Source organism: Danaus plexippus, chromosome 15 (genome assembly GCF_018135715.1).
Source record: "Danaus plexippus chromosome 15, MEX_DaPlex, whole genome shotgun sequence".
Taxonomy (NCBI): Eukaryota; Metazoa; Arthropoda; class Insecta; order Lepidoptera; family Nymphalidae; genus Danaus; species Danaus plexippus.
In genome coordinates this window covers 2973613-2997267 of record NC_083547.1, presented here as the reverse complement: position 1 = coordinate 2997267, position 23655 = coordinate 2973613, and the positions used below count along the sequence as shown (strand labels likewise).

Sequence of the window (23655 nt, the reverse complement as noted above, 5' to 3'; positions counted from 1 at the left end):
TAAACGAATAGATACCTTATTGTGATTGCGTTTTTTTATTATTATTTTTAATTCAAAACATAAGTAGTTGTGAAATGATTATTTCAAAACTAATTTTTATATTACATGTATTTAAATTATGTTGATTTTAATCGTTACTTCAGTCGTAAGATAGAAACGCGGTCTGACAGTTTGAAATGTGTCTCATACGTGATCATTTACAATCAATGCGTTTGGTTTTAATGAGTTGAATTAGAATTCATAACAAATATATAATGAAAAAAATCATATAGCAAGATTAAAAATTTAAAAATAATAATACGAATATTGACAAATTTTTTTCACATCGCCATAAAATACAAGTGGATCGTTTGAGATTTGAATAGTCTAACTCTAGGCAGAGAGCGAAGCGTGTAAGGATATGAATGCTTTGAGCACAATTACACAACAATTCCGCTAATGCAATTGGTAAATAGTAAATTGTAGGTAATTATAAACGAGCGGGTGTCGCTTACGTTGCGACAAACTGTTACTATGCGGGTTATAATGGCTGATACTGACACAACTACAAAATATATTATGCAGAGATGATTTCATAACCTAAATAAAATTATTATAATGAATATATTATTTGACTCGACCAACTTAGGAGAAATAATTTCGTGAGGGAAATCATACCTACTTGAATAATATTAATGTACGTATATCAGGAACGGGAATGAAAAATATAAAGATAAAAAACAATAATATATTATATGAAATCACCTTACATTCTTGACTTCTACAAATTATGACCAAATATGTAGAGGACTATTATTGCGTTACTATTGATTACTTATAAAGGATATAACTCATTATGCTATGACACTTTGGTATATATTATGAAAGAACACTATGAGATACTATTATTAAAATCGTGATAAATTATTTAGACATTAAAGAAAATGCGATATTATTATATAATTATCTTACACGTGTAAATCGTTTCAGATAAATGGGCGATACAATATCACCGATACTAATAAATGTTCTTAAATGTAAATATCGAATGTCACTTAATAGGGTGCGTGTTTAAAATAAATAACTTTAAAGTTTATTTATTCACTATTTATGAAGGTTTAATTATTTATAACAGAGAGGAAATAAGTAATTTCCATAGAGAATTGAACCTACTGACTGAGCTGAAAACGTGCTGCGGTTACGCTGGCTGAACTATCGTGACGGTACTATCTAGTGTGTATAATTTGTGTATTTTGTAGTATGGAAATTAGTGGGTTTTTTTATTATATAATTTTCTATATTTTCAGATCTAATATGATAATTAATTTTCAAGCCTGTAGGTGGATGTTATTAAAGGTTTTCTCCAATTTACTTCATATATTATTTAAATATTATCAAACGTTACATATTTTATGATTAACATATTATATATTTAACTCATCCTTGTTTTATTATAATGGAAAAGGATAATAGAATTAAACTTAACAACACTTAAAGTTTATTAGGATATTAACTTTTCGATGAGATGTATTATAATGACATAAACTAAGATTCCCGTTAAAGTGAGGTATACGTCTGTCTGTTAGCCGTTTGACCACGGGCAGTGTGCCAACACCGCTTCCGCACCAATGTCGCGGGACAACTTGTCATTCACGCTAATAATAATTAGGGTACTTTAAAGTCTGGCACAGACGAAACGGTAACACCACACCATTATCGCTGTATTCAGATTTCTTTACGATAAACTAATTTTTATCAAGTCAAATCAAAAACATAGGAATACAACAAGATATTTTGGTCTCACATTTATGGTCGTTAGGAAAATTTGAAAATGTTATGTAGATTGTTCTCTTTATTTTTCTATATTTTTTTTGGTAGAAAACACACGTATCACAGATTCATTGTCGCACTTCATAATCTTTATTTCATGATCGTACCGAAATGTTCTATATAAAATATCAGAGATATAATTTCAATCAATCTAAAGGGCCCGAATATATAATAGGTCAATTGGTTTGGCGCCCAGATACATCATGTTCGAACCTATTATAAATTGATTACCATGTCACAATATGGCACTTACAATATGTGAAATAAAATTGAAGAAAGATTATTTATTTTATAATATTAATATGTGATGTTATATGGGCTTAGAGCTAGATATTTCTCAGAACATATCGTCATTAAAGTTATTGCTAACATTTGCGGATCTATTTAACTGTTCTAAATTGAGTTATCATGTATACTAACTATTATATTTTCCCAGCCGTCGCTGTGGAGCACGTGGTGACTCATATACTTATATTTAAGATTTGTCGAACAGCCGTAGGGCTGACAGAAATTATAAACAAGTAGATAAGAAATGCAAATTCATAACACAAACAAACACGTCAACTGTTAAATTAATACATCGGACATGAAAGTGCAAGTATCGTATAGTATAAAGTGAGCGTTCATTGTGTTATTCGTTCGAATCTAAGACACTAAAGTGTGTTAAGCTTAGGGGACATGACGTAATGACAAAGGGTGCAGGCGTCCGAGTTGTCAAACGAGAAGTTTTTATCGGCCGGCCTGTCGCCGTGGAATAGAAATGAGCCTTGAATAATGCATGTGTGTGTATGTAGCCTGCCCCCTCCCCCGTCTACTGCCAGGCGTCTCTACTTAACTGATTTGCTGCGATGTTGCCAGGCCATCGACAACAGGTTCCATATATCTTACGGTCCAAAAGTTCACACGTAACGTAAACGAACGTACGCTCTGACTGTTAATTCCTTGATATACGTTATGATTTTTTACTAATGGTACAAGTGTGCGACAGACGTTATTTAAATCAACTATTGGAACGTATTGAAATAAAATAATAACAATAATAACAGATACATACATTCTAATTACGCAACAAGAGTACAATGTCCTTATAAATAATATTCAAATTTATTCACTGGTTCCGTGTTTGGTTTATAAAACTAAACTAATTGGTACGTAAAAAGAAAACCATAAACGGAGAAGTTAAAACACCCACCTAGATTAGAAGTTACGTAGCAAGAACTGGTTCAGACGAAAATGCATTTCTATTTCTAAATAGCAGTCGTAAAAAAGCTTGTGTATGGCAACATTTCGCAGTCGTAGCTTGGGTTATTAAAACACGTGGCAAGATTGCTGTGTACTGCACGTGCTATCAGACAGGGTATATCGCCGGTCTATTTTGATACATCATATACCCCTGTTATAATATTATGTCAGTGTGTTAACTATTATCAATATTTAACATCTGCGTGACGATATTTTCCTAATATAATATTTTTGGTTATATAATCTATTTTTTGCAATATAAAAAATATGTATTAATATAAGTATGTTTATCTGACAGTTATGCAAAAATTTCATATTATATTTTTATAATTATTTTTTGTAAAAAAACTGTCTATATACGAATCTTCGTCGATTCGTGCTTAAAGTAAAAAAAGAAAATAATCGTTTAAAATTTTAATCAGAGTTAGGTGATTTAAGATTTACTTACTTGGTTGTTTAAAGCAAATTACAATAATAAAAATAGAGCAATCATTAATTAGTGTAATAATACATACAAACATAATCTTTCATGGTTTCTTATATTAAATATTATATAATAACCTTGATACATTAAAACTAAACACTAACTACAAATATGACGTTAATGTATTTATTTAATGTGTTATTTTATGACCCTCATTAATATTGAGCGTTTAGCATGTTTAAATTCATAATTAGACCTTTGCTGAATATAAACATAGCAGTATAAACTTGCACGTGAATCAGACCAATCTCGCAAAGATAGAAAAAAAATACAAATTTATTGAAAATGCACAAAAAATAATATACTGGAAAATTATAGTGCTCTTCGTCATATTTAATTTGGTTGATTCCCAAAGTTAAACTCTACTAAGTTTTTTGTCAACTATCCGTTTAATGTGTTGACTTAAACCGTTTGATGTTTTGATCACCTGGCTCGGCAGGAAACAAATATATGTCAGAAAATTGTTCCATATGCAATACAAGCTTTAGGCCGCGACTCCGTCCGCGTGGACAACAGAGTTGTTCTCTGCCACTACGACCTCTGAATCTGAACAACACTTCAGGGTTTTACCCGTGGGGTTTTATCAACGGCATCGGGACTGGGATGGGCATAAAAGTTTAAAAAAAGAACATTATAGCCACGGAACCCGAACTGCACTTTATGGTTTCACACGTGTAGTTTTTGGATCGGAATCGGGATTCGGGATGGGGATAAAAGGTAGCCCATGTCTTTCTCCAGTTCTATCTATCTCCATTCCAAATTCATCAAAATCGGTTCAGCCGTTTAGGCGTAAAACAGACAGAATTACTTTCGCATTTATAATACTAAATAATAATTACTAGGAATACCTACTATTCGAAGAATTAAAATTAATTCATTGATGATTTTCGTTCACAATAAAATACTAAGGATTATTTATTATATACCATGACTCTTTTGCAAATAATTCATCATGAAGTACCAGTTCCAAGTGTATTATACTCGTGACTACTTCAAAACGAAATGACCGATTGGGATGAAACAAGCAGTATTTTACTTCTACATAGATGCCCTTGATAATACAATACTTAATTTTGATAAGGATTTACATTAAGATACACATTTAACGCAGTTTCTTTTTTCAGGGGATTTAATTCATTTTTTAAACACGAAAGCGGATACTGTGACTTAACTATGAGAGTTAGATATATCCTCCCGCGTACATTTTGCTGGATCTTAATGGACCTGCAAACTACCTTAATACTTTATTTTGTTGTATTGCCAAAAGTTTTTGCGGCGCAAGCAAAAATAGGTTTTCCATTTTACACCTTAGGTTACAAAGTAGCAATATTTTTGCTGATCTCAATTTTTTTTTGATAATGAAGTATTTAAGATCGTCGGACCAAAGTTTATAATTTCTTAGCACTTAAAAATTTTGGAATAATTTTTTTCACCGTTTCAAGTTCTGTTCTGTGAATGACATATATTTATTTTGTATGCATTTTCTGTTTGGTTCCAATTAGATCCGTTGCATTATAATTACAAAACGCAGTTAACATTAACTGCTTATATATATATTCTTCTGATAAAAATCTTACCTAAATGTTCAGAATGTGGATGTGTCTTAAATTCCTGTCCCCACTTTATTAGATAAAGTGTGCATTGTAATGTTGTTTGTAATTTAAAGTGGGTCAAACTTGGTAACGGCATGAAGTTGACTGAAGTTAGCGACAGCTTCCTTTTAAGAATTTAGCACTACGATATACTAGACGTTGTTTGACTTTAAATTTTGGAGGAAAATCTATCGGCCATGACGGAATCTTAACTTTTTTGTTTCATACCCCTTTGAATATGTACTAGTAAAGAAATGTCTTTATGGCATTATTTTTCCACCTAGTCCATATTTTAGAATGGAAAAATATTTTTATCAGTGTTAAATAATAAATCATCAGATACTTTCAAGGACGAGTGTCTATATTAAATGGTTAGATGTCATCAAAAGTCTATTCTAATCATTGAGAATTTTTCACCAAAATGCAAATTAAAAAACATATCGCTATAAAAGGAATAAATGACATAACGCTATTTTACAATTCCCGTTATTCTCGTTTATAGAACTTTAGAAATTAATAGAAGTATAATTGTATCAAATTTAAAGTATAGGGCAACGGTGTGCATAAAGGTCTCGTCATAAGAGAACGGATAGACAATGCAGCACTAAGAAAGCTCCATCGTGATCTAGGCTTCGCATTTTGAATGTTTGCGACATCGAGATAGGTGTTCACGTTCCATGGATAGGTTGATCTTAAAAGGTCATAGTTAAATATCATCTAGTACTTTGGATCACAGCATTAAAACTTAAAGTTTCGTATATTACAATTTTAGATTCTAAAACAAATTATCACAGCTGATTACATTTCCTTTTATTGTTTTATTACAAAACACGTCCAACAAAGTACAAACACAATAACATATAGTTTAACATGTCTGTTCGTCAGTTACAACACAAATATTTTTAAGTAGTCAGTAACAATTTAACCCATTGTCACGTCACAATAGTGGCGACAGTCAAAAAAAAACTTTTACAATAGAATATATGTTTTTTTCAATGCGGTCCGTTAAAATACTAAGTATTTTAACGGACCAGATAAGAATGGTGTCTCGAAAGGATTGAACAACAAGCTTCGCACACAAAACAAGCAATGTCAGGAGATTTATTTAAGATAATGTACATACGACGAAAAATAAATAACACAACACAGAACTAACATTTCACTTACATGTTCCGTTACAAATAAAACCTGTCTTCCAATAAACAAATTATTATTCATACCTAATTATTTCGAATTAACAATGAATTATAATGATGTACAACCATCAATTACATTAAGCTTTCATAAATGTAAATGTGAGGAAAAGTGATGGCGCGTATAGAGGAACGATCATAACATAATAAGCTCAGCCCACGCGCTGGTGACTCATGCCTGCGCCCGCGCAGCGCGTCGCTTCGACACGAGCAGCAAAAACATTACCTACTTTTGAATAAGATCCCTTTCCCTTTCTACTCATTCTGCAACTCAACTTAACCGATATATTATTTAAGCTATAATAATACATCCAGATCGATATATATTTCAATACGAGCGACGTAACATCCGAGGCTCAAATGATTCTGCTTTATACTCCGGCCAGTAAAAAACAAACAAGTTTACAAACAACCATTCATGTTTTAAAATACTGCTGGCTTAACTCGCGAACTGTTTATATGAACACGAGCCAAACATCACAAACACTCAAAAAGCGGTAAATTTCACTACGACACACGAAATGTCCTTTCACCTGATACGATTTCGGAAAATGAACAAAGCAAATTGGTTTTCAACGGACGAAGCTCTTCATAAATATCCACTTTGTACTATAATTTAGATAAAATTTTATTGTTTTAGAACTACTACAGACAGCATTAATAATAATAAACTTACACAAACCCGCGAATCTAAATATTTCATTTTGTCATAATTAACAAAGAAATTGTTTAACAATAGTAAGGAAATGTGTGTAAGCTCAGTCTCGATACATATTATATGAGTCTATATTAACAGGTTCTGTTGCACGCATATTAATATTTATTTATTAATTTGAACATTCGTAATATTATGTCACATAATGTGTAGTCATTGCAGTCGGAGCGTGACGAAGTCGGTCGAGTGACCATGAAGTTTGTGCGTAGAGCGGTTGGTGTACATAAAAACGGTGACTCAGAGACAGGGACAGTTATATCAGAATGCTACACGAGAGACAGAGATAGTTGTATAATGAAAACCGGTTAGAGATTTCGAGTTTCAATTCGATATGCTCCTGTCTCAGTCGACTTTGCTTGAGTTGTCCTGATGCCGTTCACTATCATGATGAAAATTTATCTCATTGATATAATTAAACATGTTACATGGTTCACTCTAATGTGTCATATTATTTTATTGTCTAAATCCCTCGTTATCTAGTAGTGTTTCCTACTGAACACTTTCTTTATCTACGCCTGTTAGCGGTGATGTCACCACTACTTCGGTCGGCTTATCTTGTAGCTGATAAAACAAAAGATAGAAATGTTCTGCCGCGATTGTGAGACATTGCGAATGTTAGTCATGCTTTTCAATATATTAAACTAGACTTAAATTATAAATATCAAATAGATGTATTTAAATTTAATGTAAGTAGAACGTATTAATAAATGTCGCGTGCCCATACAACAAAGTATCAGGCCGATAGCTGAAGAAAGTCTATGAAGATTACAGGAATTTTCCAATTGGATGGAAACGATCGCGTCTTAGTGAATCATTATCTGTTTTTGCTATTCGCTGTTAGAGAAAACGTCATCGTACACTTGATGCTTTTTATTATACACAGAAGTGGCAGATCATAACGCTGATTAGAATTCTGTTTCCACAACCTACTTATTTATCAACATTATTTAAATCACAAAACATATAAAGAACTTTCTGAAATCCTTCATAGGACGTATTTATTGGCGTCATAAAAAAAATGTTATATTCCTAGTAACAAGATCTTAGAACGCACCTAATTGACGAGGTGAGTAAGAGGAAAATTTTAAAAGAAAAACACTAGTATAGTAATAAACCGGGCTGATGGCACTAATGATCATTGTGATGAAAACTGTCACGGTTTATTGCTGTCGGATGTTAATATGAATATCGTCCTCTCTTATTGATTTATTCGTCATGCCCCGCTGATTGAGTACGCAGCAGAAAATTTCAAACAATCCATAATAGAATACGAAAGTAATTTACCTCAGTCTTTTAAAATTCAAGATAGAAAATCTCAACTTCTCAATAGACAAACGTTAGATCTATTAAAAAATATATTTTCTTTACTAAATAACAGCGACAGTAATAACCTTTGTTACAAATCAACTGGAACACAGCCTTTGTTTTAACTTAATGGATGTATTTGTTAGAGAATCATGAAATAATAATGAAAGAGGCGAGACATTAAGTTTGAGCAGGGTATAATTTTATTTTAGGCCAACAATCGTTAAGGCTACTGTTACGACAGTGGGATAACCGGTCCTACAACTTCTGCCCAATCGACTCAATCAGCTTTAACGCCATAGTCACCAGCACCGCTATACGGAAAGCCTTTTAGTTCATATTGCTTTCTCCATTTATCGATATTATAAATTTATTAATTTCATATATTAACATTGTATGATAATATTTGTATAGTTTTAATAAGAATTAATATCAAATATAGAATGTATGTATTAAGGAGATGTTATATATGACTGTAAATATTGTTCTGTAATATTGCCAAGAGCAAGCTTCCTGTGATACAAATTCGCTGTCACGCTTCCAAAAACCATTGACGATGTTATATTAAGTTTGATCTTCAATGAATCAGATATAATACTTTTAATATTTAATTTTATTAGTCATCATTCGTATAAAATACGTATTTTTTTTTCCTCTAAGACGAGAACAATATTATTTTGTGTGTATGTCCCATAATATGTAATTAACTTGAAATTAACAATACCTTACAATAAATAGTAAGATATAGTACTAAGTATCAAAATCAATGAATTGGAAATCTTTACTTAATATAATTGGCAAGAGTCAATGTCTTTTTATAATCACGCTGAAATTATAACAACAGTGTCTGCCAAGTCGTGTTTGATACGTGATCAGATATTGACAGCATCGCTTTGCATATAACTAATACACCAGAACCTCGGACTTCCTGTCCAGCTTAAACGACTGTAACACGAAACCGAAGCGGCCACTGCAAAATTATGATAGCGTGATGGGAACCTCGCGTTTAGATGATAATTGCTGACGAAATTCAACGCTGGAGGGTGAACACCTGCGGGCGCCGCGGTTCATTCATGAGAGTAACAAAACGGCGATAGCTCGAGAACAATCCTTGTATGATAATAGCAGTTGGATTTTCTTAGAAATATTACGGCGTGGAGGCTTCGACGGAGGGCTGGTACCGTCCCTCTCGCACTCTCAGCGCTAGAGCGGGAGACGGTGTGGGCGGGGCGTGTGTTATGTCACGCTGGGATGGCAGACGCGAAGTAGTGGCTCGCATGTTGCACCGCGTCGACTTCCCGACTCTTTATTATGACCATCCATCAGTTATCAAACTTACTTCATCACTATATATGAAGACAACTAGAACTATTCCATACATACAATCATCGCTATTTATTCATTGTTTGGCGTGATTTAATTCCTTCAATGGAACTAGGTTACTTATGCACACGCCACTTATACGAAATTACACCGTATTTGAAGAAATTGGCGCGATCCGACCGCTTACAGTTCTAAGCCGTCAATTTTATTATACGAGGCGACGTTTATAAATCATACTTTTATGGTTATACTCGACAATAAAGCAGACATTTCAAACGTTAAAGAAACTACTAGCATTACAGAAATTGCCATTCAAATAAAGACCTATGATGAATACGTTTTAAACATTGAATAAGAGGCTAAGTTAGTCTGGTTCTTTGTTGATAACAAACATAACTTATAACTTATATAAATACAACAGACTACAATATTTTTTCAAAATATTTATGATTAAATAGATATATATTGTGATTTATTTCGTGGAAGGTGGAACTTCTTGAATATGTTTTATTAAAAGGACAATCGAATAACAAATTGTTTGTTTCCTTTCTGTGACGGAATATTGCGTGATGACTGTGAATAATTTAAATAATTTCCTTTGAACAGGAAGCAAAAAGTATTTTCGTCTGATAACCTTTAATTTGAACTTAAATTATCATCTCATGTAAAATTAAAAATATTTAATTTCTCATTAAGTTCTAGAAAAGAAAAAGGAAAGAAAGAAAAAGGAAAGATCACGTAAAAAATATTAAATGTGATGCAAACAGAGTTATTTCTTAAAACATATCTTTAAGCATTTTACAGGAAGAATTAAAATACATTCAATTAGGTGCTAATATAACTGACATTGTAATAATGGAAAAACATTCATTAAAAGTGATTTATATACATATTACTCGTATAAAGTATATAGAATACTTTGTAGGTTGGATTCTAAGGTATTGATTGCAATAAACGTAGTTGCAGCAGAAACCAATTAACTCTTCAAAGGTAAGAAAGATTCAGAATAGAATAAACGCAGTAAATAAATGTTCCATCTAGTATAACGCTAACACTGACTCTCAAACGATTTAATTAATTATGTTAAAGCAGGAACTGATTCGTTCAGAAACGCTTAAAACATTCTGTAATCATTTCGTTGAGATTAATATTTTAATCTATCCAAATGTTTGTGTATGTGAGAATGTTTGTTTTTATTTTATATGTCGAAAACAATGTTACGTATTGACAAGATTTGGAAAGACGAAGAGCCAGGAATTAACTTAGGTTACACGTCTCCTAAGACAATTAAACAACAAAGTTATAAAATTTTAGATCTTACTTATTTTAAAAAGGTTGTAATATACTGCTAAGTAAAGGAGGAACTACTATTAATACGTAAAACGTTATCTTTATTGGTTCATCTTGAACTTGGTATGACGTAAAACTTATCTTTTCCTACACGTGGGTAAATAAAAGTCATCAGAATTATACTGATATGAAATATAAAACTAAATTTCTTATCGATAAAGTGATTGTGACAACAACAAACATATATATATTTTATATTTTTGTGATGTAGTCTTGGAAGCAGAACAAATAGGTTGATATACCGCGCGACCCTTACAGCGTTCAATTAAAAGTGAAAGTGTCTGACGGCACGTTTTGTTTCCAGTCTCTTTTGTAACAATTAACTTTGACAATACAAGCAGCTTAACTTCTAAAATAATAGTCATAGGATAGCTCCATGGTGTTATTAAAATGGTAGGTAACAGAAAAGAGTGTATTTAATCTAGTTTAAAACCTGACTTTTCTTAAGAAATCGCTTATTATAGAACACCTATCTTTCTTGGAATAGATACAAGATAATCGACCTGTTTCAAAACAGATAAGAAATATCATAAATAATTTTGGGTCTTCTTCAGTGAGTCACCACGAACTACACACGTACGTAGATAAATTTGTTTTAAAATTAAAATAATACACAATAATTATAAAGTAACCTGTTGTACAATGTTATGCCTAAATATTCTCTTACCGAGATTCGCGTAGTATCCGGCCGGATGCATCATTTGTGTTACGATCACCGTAGTAAATTTTCCATTGGTCACTTACCTAAAATGAAAATATCAAAAGATAAAAAACAGAGCATTTACCAACTTTAAAGATTTCTACGTTTATAGTTTTTACTTCTCAATTTACACAGCCGTAATTATGAAATGCATTACAAAATTCTCTTCATTTGGTACTCTAGAGTTTAGTGTATGTATAAATACTGAATTATAATTTATTAATTCAGACATCATATCTGATCTATGTACGCATAGGTTAGCCAATATACAACATTCAGTGACAAACGGGATGCATGAAATCAGAGCGATATCTTAACATTGTTCCGTTCACGTTATCCAATATATACGGAAATGGAATATTTGACATAGGGGCAGAATGCAAGTAGCAAGGGTTGCATATTCAGCCCGAGGCATGCGGAGGCTGGCACACGTGGCTGCCGCAGCTAGCGGCATCGGAATCTGACCAAATGCCCATCGGAGCACGATTGTTAACTGAATAGCTATGCCTTATTTATGAGTTGCACGGTTGCGTACAAAACAATGCCGTGTGCTTTGGGAATGGAATTCCTATACGAAATTAGTCAAATTAAAAAAATTATCCCGCGCAACAATAATACTAATTAAAATTTCCTAAGTAAATTACGAGTAAACAGTGGATAACAAAGCAATTTATATAAACCTCATAAATAGCAATTAATTTTGTGACAAACGATCTGTAGCGACGCTCGCTTTGGAAATCGTGTAATGCTATTGTTAATTATATAAACAAGTCAACGAGACGCTAAACACACAATTTATTGTCATTTAAACTAGAACGGTGATATATCTGGCGTCTTTCTTACATCGAGAAGCGTACTATGAATAGTAACATATTATAACCGAAGACAAATTGTCGACATTTTGACAGTAGTTGTTACTTGATGTCGCGAAACCAACTTTCGAATCTGCAGTGACAATGAGAGAATAAGGGGCTTATCCCGAACTAAAACTGCCGAGTATAATGAGTCTGTTAAATCGTTTCAATGAATTTAATGGTATATTTTAAATTATGTGTTCGATTACATCACCTGCAACCATAATGACTGAGGGCTTATTACTTAATATTAGCCATTAAGCATGATGAAGCGACTCAAATGTTTAACTCGAAGGATTTCTCAACACGATCAATGAATGATTTTTTTGCCATCAAACGAAAGCGAAGTAGCATCATAATACATGGTAATCACTGGGTTCATTTCATACTTTTTGTTTGTTGTTTTTGCGGTTTTGTTTTATTGCGGTACACAAACTATACTCCAAGTAAATATATCGTACTATATATATATTTTATTAATCATAATTATTTATGGAACGGTGGCAAGGGCAGCCATTAGAAGAGTAAAACCCATAATTAGGTATTAATCCGAGTTTTCAGGTTCTAAAAATATTCGAAAATAAACATAACCTTAACTGCATGCCATACCAATAGTTTCAGGTGGTATGTTACAAAAATTTTAATTAGATTTTTAGTTACTCATTAATTATTTGGTGTGGCAATGGACCAGGTTTGTTAAAAAAGGCCGGTGTTGCCTTCAGTGAAGGTAAACGGTGAAATAGCGATCGAGTCAAGATAGTTAATCGCTTGGAGATCTGGTACCATAGCTTTTATATTTTCTGTAACCAGTAACCTTCCCGGTTTACTTAACAATATGCTTTTAACGGAAACTTATCGCTATATCAAATCTAGAGCAGCGATTAGGAAACAATGGGACATTAATAAAAACTAGTACTGGTGCATGGCATGGAAATGTTACGTTTCTATAAAATTCGTATGTGAGGCTACGTGTACACGCGATAAATATGTTTTTTGGTTAACAATGGACATCAACAATTTCTTTACAAACACTAATTAAATTATATAAATTAAAAGTAATATAATGCATGATTAATTATTAAAATGTGTATGTTCTTTCTGATTAAATAAACGTTCATTAGGAGATCCGGTCACGAGTCAAAACTTTTGGTCGCTGATGCGGTGCTAGATGAAAAAGTAAGAAGCGATCCAATGCGAGGAATGCGAGGAATTCCAGGGGCATCCGGGCGGCAGCGATTGTTGCCAGTTATCACTGTATGTTTTCCACTCGGGTATTTTGTGTCGCTACAAAAAACCACATAAAGGGCAGGCGCGGCTCTTTTGAGACACCGCCCCTGTGGGAAAATCGTCGCCAGAAAACTGCAAGCAAATAAATTATAAACTCCGACCAAGAACGCGACTCGCCATGTAGGTATAGTTTTATGCGAACTAATAAACAGATAGGTTTGTGCGTGTCAGGATATCGTCGTGGCTAGATAAACTTGTAATATGTGCTTATTCAAACAAATCTTATATTAGTCAACTGAGAATTGCGACTTAACGCTCGGATGGGTCGAGTTAATATCGCATGATCTGCGAGCATCAGCAATTATTAGCGAAAACCAACCGTCCCGGAATAGAAGTGACAGCGGAACGATTGCAACATCCGTGATCGATGACTAGGAGGAGCGGCTTGGAATTAACCGTATATATGCTTCATGATAAAAAAAAAATATAAAGACAAATTCTCTATATATGAGCAATGGTTTATTAGATCTGATCTTATGTTAACTATGCATAAGTTCCGCTAAACGATCTATAATAATAATCGAAGTCATGGGAGTAACGTTTAAAAAGAGGCGGACGAAACGATTAGAGATCGAGCGTATCCGAGCGCTTGTCGTTCGCATTGAAAACTTGCAGAAAATGCATGGCGATAAGAAAAAATTCAGTCCGCCCGAGCACATATAAGTACGTTGCATTCCATGGGGAATACTTCGCATATCGAGACCTAAAGTAACCATTTACCGATTGCAGATAGGTACGCCAGGGCCGAGTAATCTCGTCAGATAGCCTCACTTGCATACTTATTGCTACATATTATACTTAACCTAAATAACAAAGAAATACTTCTTTTGGAAACAGCGGCTATATTAATATATAATGAGTGTGCCAGCAATTGTGTGAGATTACTTTGTTTCATCTCAGTTTGCTTAACCATAAAGTTAAGCCGTCATTTACTAGGAAGAACTGGAATGCTGCGACTTGAGGTGTCATTAGGCAACGAAGATACAACCGTTACAGTCGTGGAAAAAAAAAACCGCCCTGCGTCCAAAGAGGTTATCCTTGTCTAGCAAACGTATATCGTTATAGTTACAGCGGTGTAAAAGTTAGTTCAAATGTGCTGTTCCTAATATAAGTTGCGTTTAATTTATCGCACGACAGCCGCCACTCTTTGACGTAGCAACTGTGGACGTCGCTCCATAAATCTCAACAGCTAAGAATGATTTTGTTTAAAGTTTTAAATAAAATTCAAGTAAACCAGCTGTTTAAATACTGCATATATATAAATCGCCTAAAAAACGTCCAGAAAACTTGAGTGTTAAAATATTTTTTTAATATTCTGAAAGGAAATTGAATCTTATTAGAAAACTGAATTAATTTTGTTCTTTATTGCTTTGACTGAGTTTCAGAGTTGAGGAAACATACCTCAATATTCAAATTTGATGATGCGTTTTCCAATACCTTTGATTTTTTAAATATTAATAAATAATAAGCTATGTAAAAAATTACCTTTAATAAATAATATTGTACAATGGCGCTCGATAAAACTGTATTTATTGATTCTCCCACGATTTTAACGTGACTCAGTAGTTCAAAAAATATGTAACCAAGAAAATAATTATGTCAATAGACAAAAGACGATACTGTCTTGGACTTTTGCCTGCTTTTATGTTTGATTGTTTTAAATGCCTGTTTTATCAGTTTGTTTTTGTACCTTCTATATTGTTTACGTTACGTTAACACAAATACGCTATTGAAGTACTGTTTATTTGTTACAGTAAACCATCGAACTTTTCTACAGAACCCAAAGAAAGTAATTAAAAAGATAAATGTAGAAAAGATAAGCACAAAAATTTTTATATGAGGGAAAGCCTCAGCAGTTATCATTTTATAAATAAAATTTTAATGAAATCAAATCTAAATATAGTTTAAACGTAAAATTAATATGAATCCGAGAATTCCGAGAAAATTTCAAAAGTGATTTCGGAAATACACGGCCAAAAATATACTGTTTTGTTATAAAAGGTCATGGGGTTATATAGGTGCTTTTCTTGACTCCCACAATTTTTAATATAATTCGTCTTCATATTAGGATTTGCACTGAGCATATTGAAATTAACATCGCTGGGAATATATTTTGGTATTTTTGATTCCTTTCAAAAACATAAAACAATGTCAAAGAACTCTGAGAAATTTTAATAAAAATTATAAACACTAATCAATTTCGAAAGTGTTATAATAAAGGAAGAAAAAATCTAAAAAATCAATCAGACTAATATATTGACTAAAATTATTTAAGATGACATAACTGTGTTAAACTTAACATCAGTATGTAAGTGATATAATTAGCCCGCAAACAATTTGCTTTCGACCACTTATACTTTCTATCGCTAAAACTCAATCAAATCATAATTTCTTCTAATTTTTAATAGATTAAAAAAAATAACATTTATATGAAATAAATTTAATAGAAGGCAAAATTTAATTAATCTGTTTGTCCGGCTTATGCTTGTGTGGTATTAAATATAAATGATACATTGCAGGTATTAATTTAGTGAAAATCAATATTGCCGACCACAGGATACGAATTTAGTATCACGATAATTACATGTCACAGTAATTGTTATTAAATGGACATTTCACATATATACCTCTATGTAATGTAACAAAGCAGAATCACGGGGATATTATTTTGATGTATAAATGTATGTAAAATCTTTTTTGAGATCCTGTTTCGTTACAGTCCTAACTAACAAATACTTTTAATTTAATTTTGACGATAAAATATTCCAAATTTTTGTTTTGCATATCTATGGATTGTCATTCAGACCTAAATATATAAAACATTACGTCATGCAACATAAGTTTAAAAAAATATATTACTTTAAATAAAAATAATATTAAATTTAAATTTGGAGTTTGTAAAAATTATTGCTACTTTCAAAAAAATATGACGGATAGATATGAAAGAATATTGTTTGTCAGATAAAAATTTGATATAATACATATATATATGTGTGTGTGTATATTGCGCATAAAAATACGAACTTAATAAAATAATAACAATTATACAAGGTTCGAAGTAGAATTCCAACGCATTTATAATATGGGACTGACATTTTGTCACTAATTTATATTTTATAGACGTATTTCTATAATGTACTTATAACAAATATTTGAAAAGTTGTCCATAGCGGAAGAAAATACCAAACTATTACATAAACTATATATAATACTAAAAATACCACCTGACAATAAAAAGTCAATACCATTATTGAGTGATAAAACATTATATAAAGTAAAATTAAATACTATCAGAACAAAGTGTATTAGTTAGAAACAAGCTCTCAAGACAAAGGTTAGCTCTCGCAGGCCGTCGGACAATCAAAGAGCTGGGACCGAATTGCTATATAAAACGCGCAAATAACAAGTTTAATTAAATCGCAAAGAAGGTTTGCTAACCAACCTACTACAATGATAGTTTTAACTCGTACTCCTAGTTCAGTACAGAGCTATCAACTTATCTGACGTATCCAACTGTACCAAAAATTATACTTCTGTTGAGGTGTAATTAGTTTTTATTGTTTTATATTAATTATTTCATACACTGATTTTTTTTTTATCTACGATGGCAACAGATCTAATATGACATGGCTGAGATTTATATAGACAGGAAGAACAGCAGAATTATTGTGACGAAAGTATTGAAACACAAAATGGAATTTAATTTATATTTTGGCAGAAATTTGATTTGATTACAATTCTATATGTCATAAGATTTAATATTCGAAATAATTGAAATATCCCAAATTACATTATGTAAAAAATATATTTTACATGGCGCCAATTTGATTCAAACATAATCCGCATTTGTCATTTCTGGAGAGAGCAATATTAAGATAAATAAGAGGCATCAAGCGGGTCCTTTCGCCGAGAACATTTCGCGGGTAAGAAGGACTAATATTTTATGTTTTGCTCAACGATTTTAGCATCTACACCGTGATGTTGCGGTTCATTTTCCACTGACAGTGACGAGGGTTTAGTGGCGTGTAATCTACAAATAGGAGTCCGAGAATAGAGCGAGGCTACTGGATAGTCGTAATCACATATCCAGTTAACGCTGCAAAATTTTTCTACAAAGCTTAAACAAATGTTTATTTGTTACAGATTATATCACGGCACATTTATGATCTACGTAAAGGTGACCGACTAGTACAAGTTCTTTGACTCATCTAGAACGTTCTACGGAATTTACTTAGAAGGAAACGGTAGTAAGCGATTGTTCTTTATACTTATAATGCATGGGATTATCTTTTATTGTGAATATAGCTAGTTATGTATAGTTTGATACGTGGTCGAGGAGTTAGTTCAGGGATTAGGGCGGTCAGGTCAATAGCAGGTAGCGTAACCTCATGCCTTTCAAAACACCTCTTCATTGACTTACACAGTCGGATATTATATTATTACTTATATCTAATTTAACTACCTTTTCTGATATTACAAGGAATCGATTAAGGGCATTGTATAACGATGGAATTAACTATAATATGTAGGTATAATTAAAAAATAAATTCTTACCATTACGATTAATTTAACTAAGTAACTAGTATCAATTGAATAAAATGTACCTACTATTAATTAAATAGGTTCTACATGTATCTTGAATTAACCTAATATATTTAAAAAAAAAACCCAGCATTTGAAATATACCGATTCCTACAAACCGATGTGTGCAAAGATCATAAGAGAACGTAACTCCGGCTGCTCCCGAATAAGTGCCAAGAGCTATTTTGGTACGGAGATGATGTTTTTATTGCATCGGGCTTCAGACTAGATGAGACAAGCAATAAGACATGTAGCTTTCACTAGCCCTCGCATGTACCGTCGACGATTTGTAACTGTTACTTTTTTTATTATTATCAAAAAAGTTTTTATTCGCCGTCACACTAAAGAAAATGTTTATTTATTACCTGTGTGATTGATATAGGTTAATTCCACGTAACCTTTACCGCCGTGACATTCAAACTGTGTATAATTATATTTTATAAACTTAAGGGTAAAATTAATTAGAGTTAGAACAACGCGGGTGCCGGGATGTATGTAGTATTTAGTAACGATAATTAAAACGGTATATTAAAATTAAGATTCGCTAATATTTAAAACTGGTACAATCTTTATCTATATGATTTATTGCCATATTAACGCTTTATTTAGAATTCCCAATGATAAAATAAAACTTTCGTTAAATTTTGATTTCTTGAAATTCTTTATTTTAGTAGTTAATTAGATTTTTTTTTAATTTGACTGTTACCGGCTAGCTTTAATTTTAATAATGAGTTATTATTTAAATTTAAAATTATGACCATTAATTAAATTATAACCGCACCTTTTTTCTCCGCGAACTTTATCTATTTGATTTTTTAATTTAACGTTATGAAAAATTTTGGTTTTAAAATAAGGAGGATAAAAATATCGTAGAAAATTGAGCTTCGAGGGATCTGTTTCGCGCGTTTTTAATCAGTTTTATAGAATTTAACTTCGTAGAAATAATGAAAAAATATAACGTTCTTATCTTGTAACATGACGTTTTAATTTATTCATAAATGTAATTTTTGTTAAACAAAAATTCAAATAAAAATATTGATTTTAAAATTTTAAAATAAAAACAAATAAAATAATTCTTTTTTTAAAAAACTTCTATTCTAATATGACGCTTTATTAAAGCTTCTTCTTTTCAAATAAACTTGTAAGATTTTATTTAAATAAGTATCCAAAAGTAAATATCTCTTTTACAGGAATTGCGGCATGACTTAGGAATTCACAAAAATATTCCAGGAATTTGTTTGTTTATCAATGGTTATTTGCGAAAATACTCACGCCTTGGATAAAATTTAGAATAATAACAGTCCATGACACTCTTTAAATACACTGCATCAATATAATTTCACTATTAATTTGTTTACCGTTCACTCGCGCATTACATGCAATACGTTTGACATTTCATAAATTAAGCTGACAAGTGTCATCCCCGCGCGCGGAATACGTCAAATCGCAAACAGCCACCAACGCGACTGAAATGTATCACGGTCGAACGATACCATACCGCGTCTTTCGAAAATTGCGCCATCTCAGTAAGCACATTCGAGCGAATTTAACCAACACTAAAACACCTTGAGCACACTTCATGCCCTACTGGCTTCATAAATGTCCAAAACCTAAAACTAGATAATGTTTACATCGCGAAATGCCGACACCCGAACGACCGGAAGTCGAAGCGAAGCAAACGCGACAACTATGTAAAATATTGCAGGATCGCGATCGCATTGTTGACATTCCCGAATAAAAATCACCAAAATCTTTCGTAAACTGTATGAAAATCACTTTAAAAATATTTTTACTCACCTAATTCGGACTTCAAAGATGTAGTGAAGGAACGAATTTTGATTAGATGTCAATTTAAGAGTGAATTTAAAGAATATACTCTTATTGGTATGCGAAGAATGGCACAAAGAATCCCGACAACGCACGCGACGAATGCGCACCTCGTTTGCGCATATGCTGACACAACTTCATGGATGTTACTCCCCTTGCCCCGCGCTCACCCGGTATTTTGTGTTAGTGTGAGTGTCCACAGTGGTCAAACGTGAAATTTTGTGCATGTATACATGCACACAGATAAAACTCTATACCTGCGTAGCTCCCCTTCGCCGCCATCTTTGTTGCGACAGAAAGCGAACATTCTATTTTTTACTTTCAATGGCAATCAACGCCATCTATTAGATTATTATAGAATAATTAATATTATTAACAGATGGCTCTTACATCAATTATTGTTACCAATTCAAGTCAATACACTAACTTATATATGTAAAACTTTCTAATAATGCTTTATTTTTCTCTATAAGGTATTTATATTGTTTACAATAAAATAAAATAAATTTTGATAAAACTTTAATTGCCGTTTTCAATTAATTAATATAACTAATATATAATTTGACTTTACTATTCTAAATTACTTCTAGAAACTACTGTAATCTATACTTAAACTTAAGTTTACATTTCCCATTCCTTATATGCCAATTAGATACTTCCGAAAAGTTTTACAGTTAAGTGCACTTTTAAAATATTTTGCAATAAATATTAAATACATAAATACAGCTTTTTTATAAAGTATTCTTATGATTTTAAAATTTTAGGCAGTCCGACAAATATAAACACTAACAAAAAAACAGTTAAATTGTCGATTAGCTTCAATTTCAAAATCTTCGTTAATGCTATAACTCAAAACTAGTGCAGAGCTATATTATATCACTCTTTCAGTGTTTAATACATAATGAATACATTAGGATAATTTTTTCACTCGATTGATATGTCAAAATACTTTTTTAGGTGTAAGATATCCGCAATAGCCTTTGTTCAACTTTTATCACTTTTCCAGTGACGTAGAAATGAAAACTGTGAAACCAATTAACATTAACGCCATATATTAATAAAACTTACAATAATGTTAATAATTATAATGAATGATGTTAGTTAGGTTCTATTTGCGTAATAAAAAAAAAATTACATGAAAAGGAGGGAACTTTTTAACCAAATGGGCCATTTATAAATAAACTGAACTCCTAAAAATCTTAGAAATACCGAACACTGTCAACAATTAACAAGACTTGAAATCTTGACGTCTTTCAGTGCGAAATGCTACAATTACCTATTGTAAACAAGAAAACAATGCTTATTGTAATAACATAAAATACATATATAACATTAGCTATGTATTTATTAATATTCTAGAAATGGTTGAAACTTAACATTTTCGTTTTTATTACGTATTATTACTAGTTCTATAATATTTTACCGTACGCTTTATTTAATTGGTCTTTACATGTGTGGGAAATACAACTTGCAGTTCGTGGGTTGGTAGATCGCGAACCACGATCGCGTGGAACGCCATATTTATTGTGGCTAGAATGTATTCGCAGATCGAAAACCAAGTAAACGCTGAAAGAAACAATGTAAGGATTAATTATAAATACAATCGTTAATGACATTGTCAGTAATAGTACTCACCTAACGGCCTACATAGCAAACGGTGTCTTAGAAAAAATATTATAAGCCCAAGAGTAGCTAATATAGCTACAAAAAATAATATCCATACAATTTTATTGGTCCTGACCGGCTCCACAACGTCACTGGCTATACAACCGACACGCGCTCGACACAACATATGAAGTAGAGACGCCACCATAAATATTATAAATATTTTTTCATGTGCGTCTGAAATAAAAACGACATAAAAAGCAGGTTATATACATTTATTACACTTTATACACTTCATAGTTGATTTTTTTATACTATAACAATAGGTTAGTTATAGTGAGTAAACTACAGCATTAAATTACTATGAACTAACTTACAATAATTTTCCCTGTTCGAAACATATGTGACTCCAGTTAAAGCTAGTAGCTCTATCAAATTTAACCAATAACATGCATCTCCTAACTTGATGGCTAAAACTCGCGCCTGAAAAACAACGTAATGTTTAGCGTTTTAATGTTGTTGATAGAAACAATATGAGAATACTCACTTTTTCTTCTACTATAAGAGAAGTCCGGTCTTTATGATAGTTGTAATAAAGGGAACCTATCAAAAGTCTTGGTCCTAAGTGATACGCGATGCATATCCTCCATACATATCTTTGCGGACTGATACCCGTTATAGCACTTATAGATGGAACTACGTTGTAAACCTTTAAGATAAATATTAAAAACATTAATTGTATAGAAAATAATACACATTTTTTTTTAAATAGATCCAATAAAATTCTTACCCTACAGTGTGTTTCGTGAATATCATCTGCCTGGAATAAAGACGCAGTGATGTAGCAAAATATCAAAGCACCCAGGGGAAGCCAAAGGGCGGATAAACATATCCTCTTTAGAGAACATGACCAAAGCAGTCCCTGCAATTTTTAATATTATATATTATGTACTGTTTATAAACAATATTACTTACAGTGGGTAGCGTACCTGAAATTCTAACGTCTTTACAGTTCTATTCACGGTGTGCAAATCGTTTGTGCGAACGACCCTATCCTGTGTTGAGTTTCCCGGCAACTGTATTTGTGCGTCATTTCCCATTTTCCGTCTCACTTGGCTTTTATTAATTTCATAATTTTAAAAAAAATGTTTTTAACCCACGCTTATAGTTTTATTATTTCCTTTCATAGTTAGTTAAGTAACTTCACAATTTTTGTTATTAACCCTAGTTAACCCAGTGCTAAACATAAAGACTGTGTCAGCCGTTTCTTTGTTAAAGCATTTAGTAATTATAATAAACTTTGAGCTATATAATAATATGAATGGAATAATCATAGAACGAATTTAGGGGGGCTTGAGGCGTGGATAAAATGAAGTTATTTAGACTTGCGCATTCGGGACCTCTGGGTTTGCTAGCATCGCTGCATGAAATTTTAAGAACGTTTCTTGCAGAATCGATACTTAATAAATCTATGTAATAAAGAATATTTATTTCATTTAGTTAATAGAGATGTTAGAATTTTATACTATGTTTCAATAATATATTTTTGTATCAATCATAAAATTTGCATTAACAATATAGTTATATTCTACATTCATTCATTTCTATGGATTATATTTAACATTTTATGAGTTACATTTTTAAATAATAGGTAAGCTATCGAGCTTAATCGTTATTACCAGAAACGGTAGTTTCATAGAATATGAAGGTGACAATTAAACATTTAACATAACTAGCATTTCAAATTACAGTGGATTATGTAAGATAGAGAAAGAGATAATGTTATTA

At 32.0% G+C, this 23655-nt stretch overlaps 2 protein-coding genes across 4 annotated transcripts in view; both read right to left on the bottom strand.

Annotated features, from left to right (window-relative positions):
* Nucleotides 1-19984, bottom strand: part of LOC116766219 (protein scalloped) — a 46756-nt gene extending 26772 nt beyond the window's left edge. The window contains exons 1-2 of one of the 3 annotated variants that reach the window (XM_061522685.1): nucleotides 19708-19983; nucleotides 11681-11757 (exon numbers count right to left, since the gene is read on the bottom strand). In XM_061522685.1, coding sequence (XP_061378669.1) covers nucleotides 11681-11714 — 34 coding nt within the window. In that variant the 5' untranslated portion in view covers nucleotides 11715-11757; nucleotides 19708-19983. Of the gene's footprint in view, nucleotides 1-11680; nucleotides 11758-19707 lie in introns of all 3 variants that reach the window. The other 2 variants (XM_061522686.1, XM_032655999.2) reach the window with 2 other exon arrangements.
* Nucleotides 19985-20793: 809 nt separating this feature from the next.
* On the bottom strand, nucleotides 20794-23220 carry LOC116766629 (post-GPI attachment to proteins factor 2-like). The gene is made up of 6 exons (XM_032656547.2): nucleotides 22857-23220; nucleotides 22658-22789; nucleotides 22415-22576; nucleotides 22245-22350; nucleotides 21898-22104; nucleotides 20794-21828 (listed from the first exon to the last, which is right to left on the bottom strand). Exons 1-6 carry the CDS (start codon nucleotides 22965-22967, stop codon nucleotides 21698-21700), a joined length of 849 nt encoding a protein of 282 aa, XP_032512438.2. The 5' UTR covers nucleotides 22968-23220; the 3' UTR covers nucleotides 20794-21697.
* Between the last annotated feature and the right edge of the window lie 435 nt (nucleotides 23221-23655).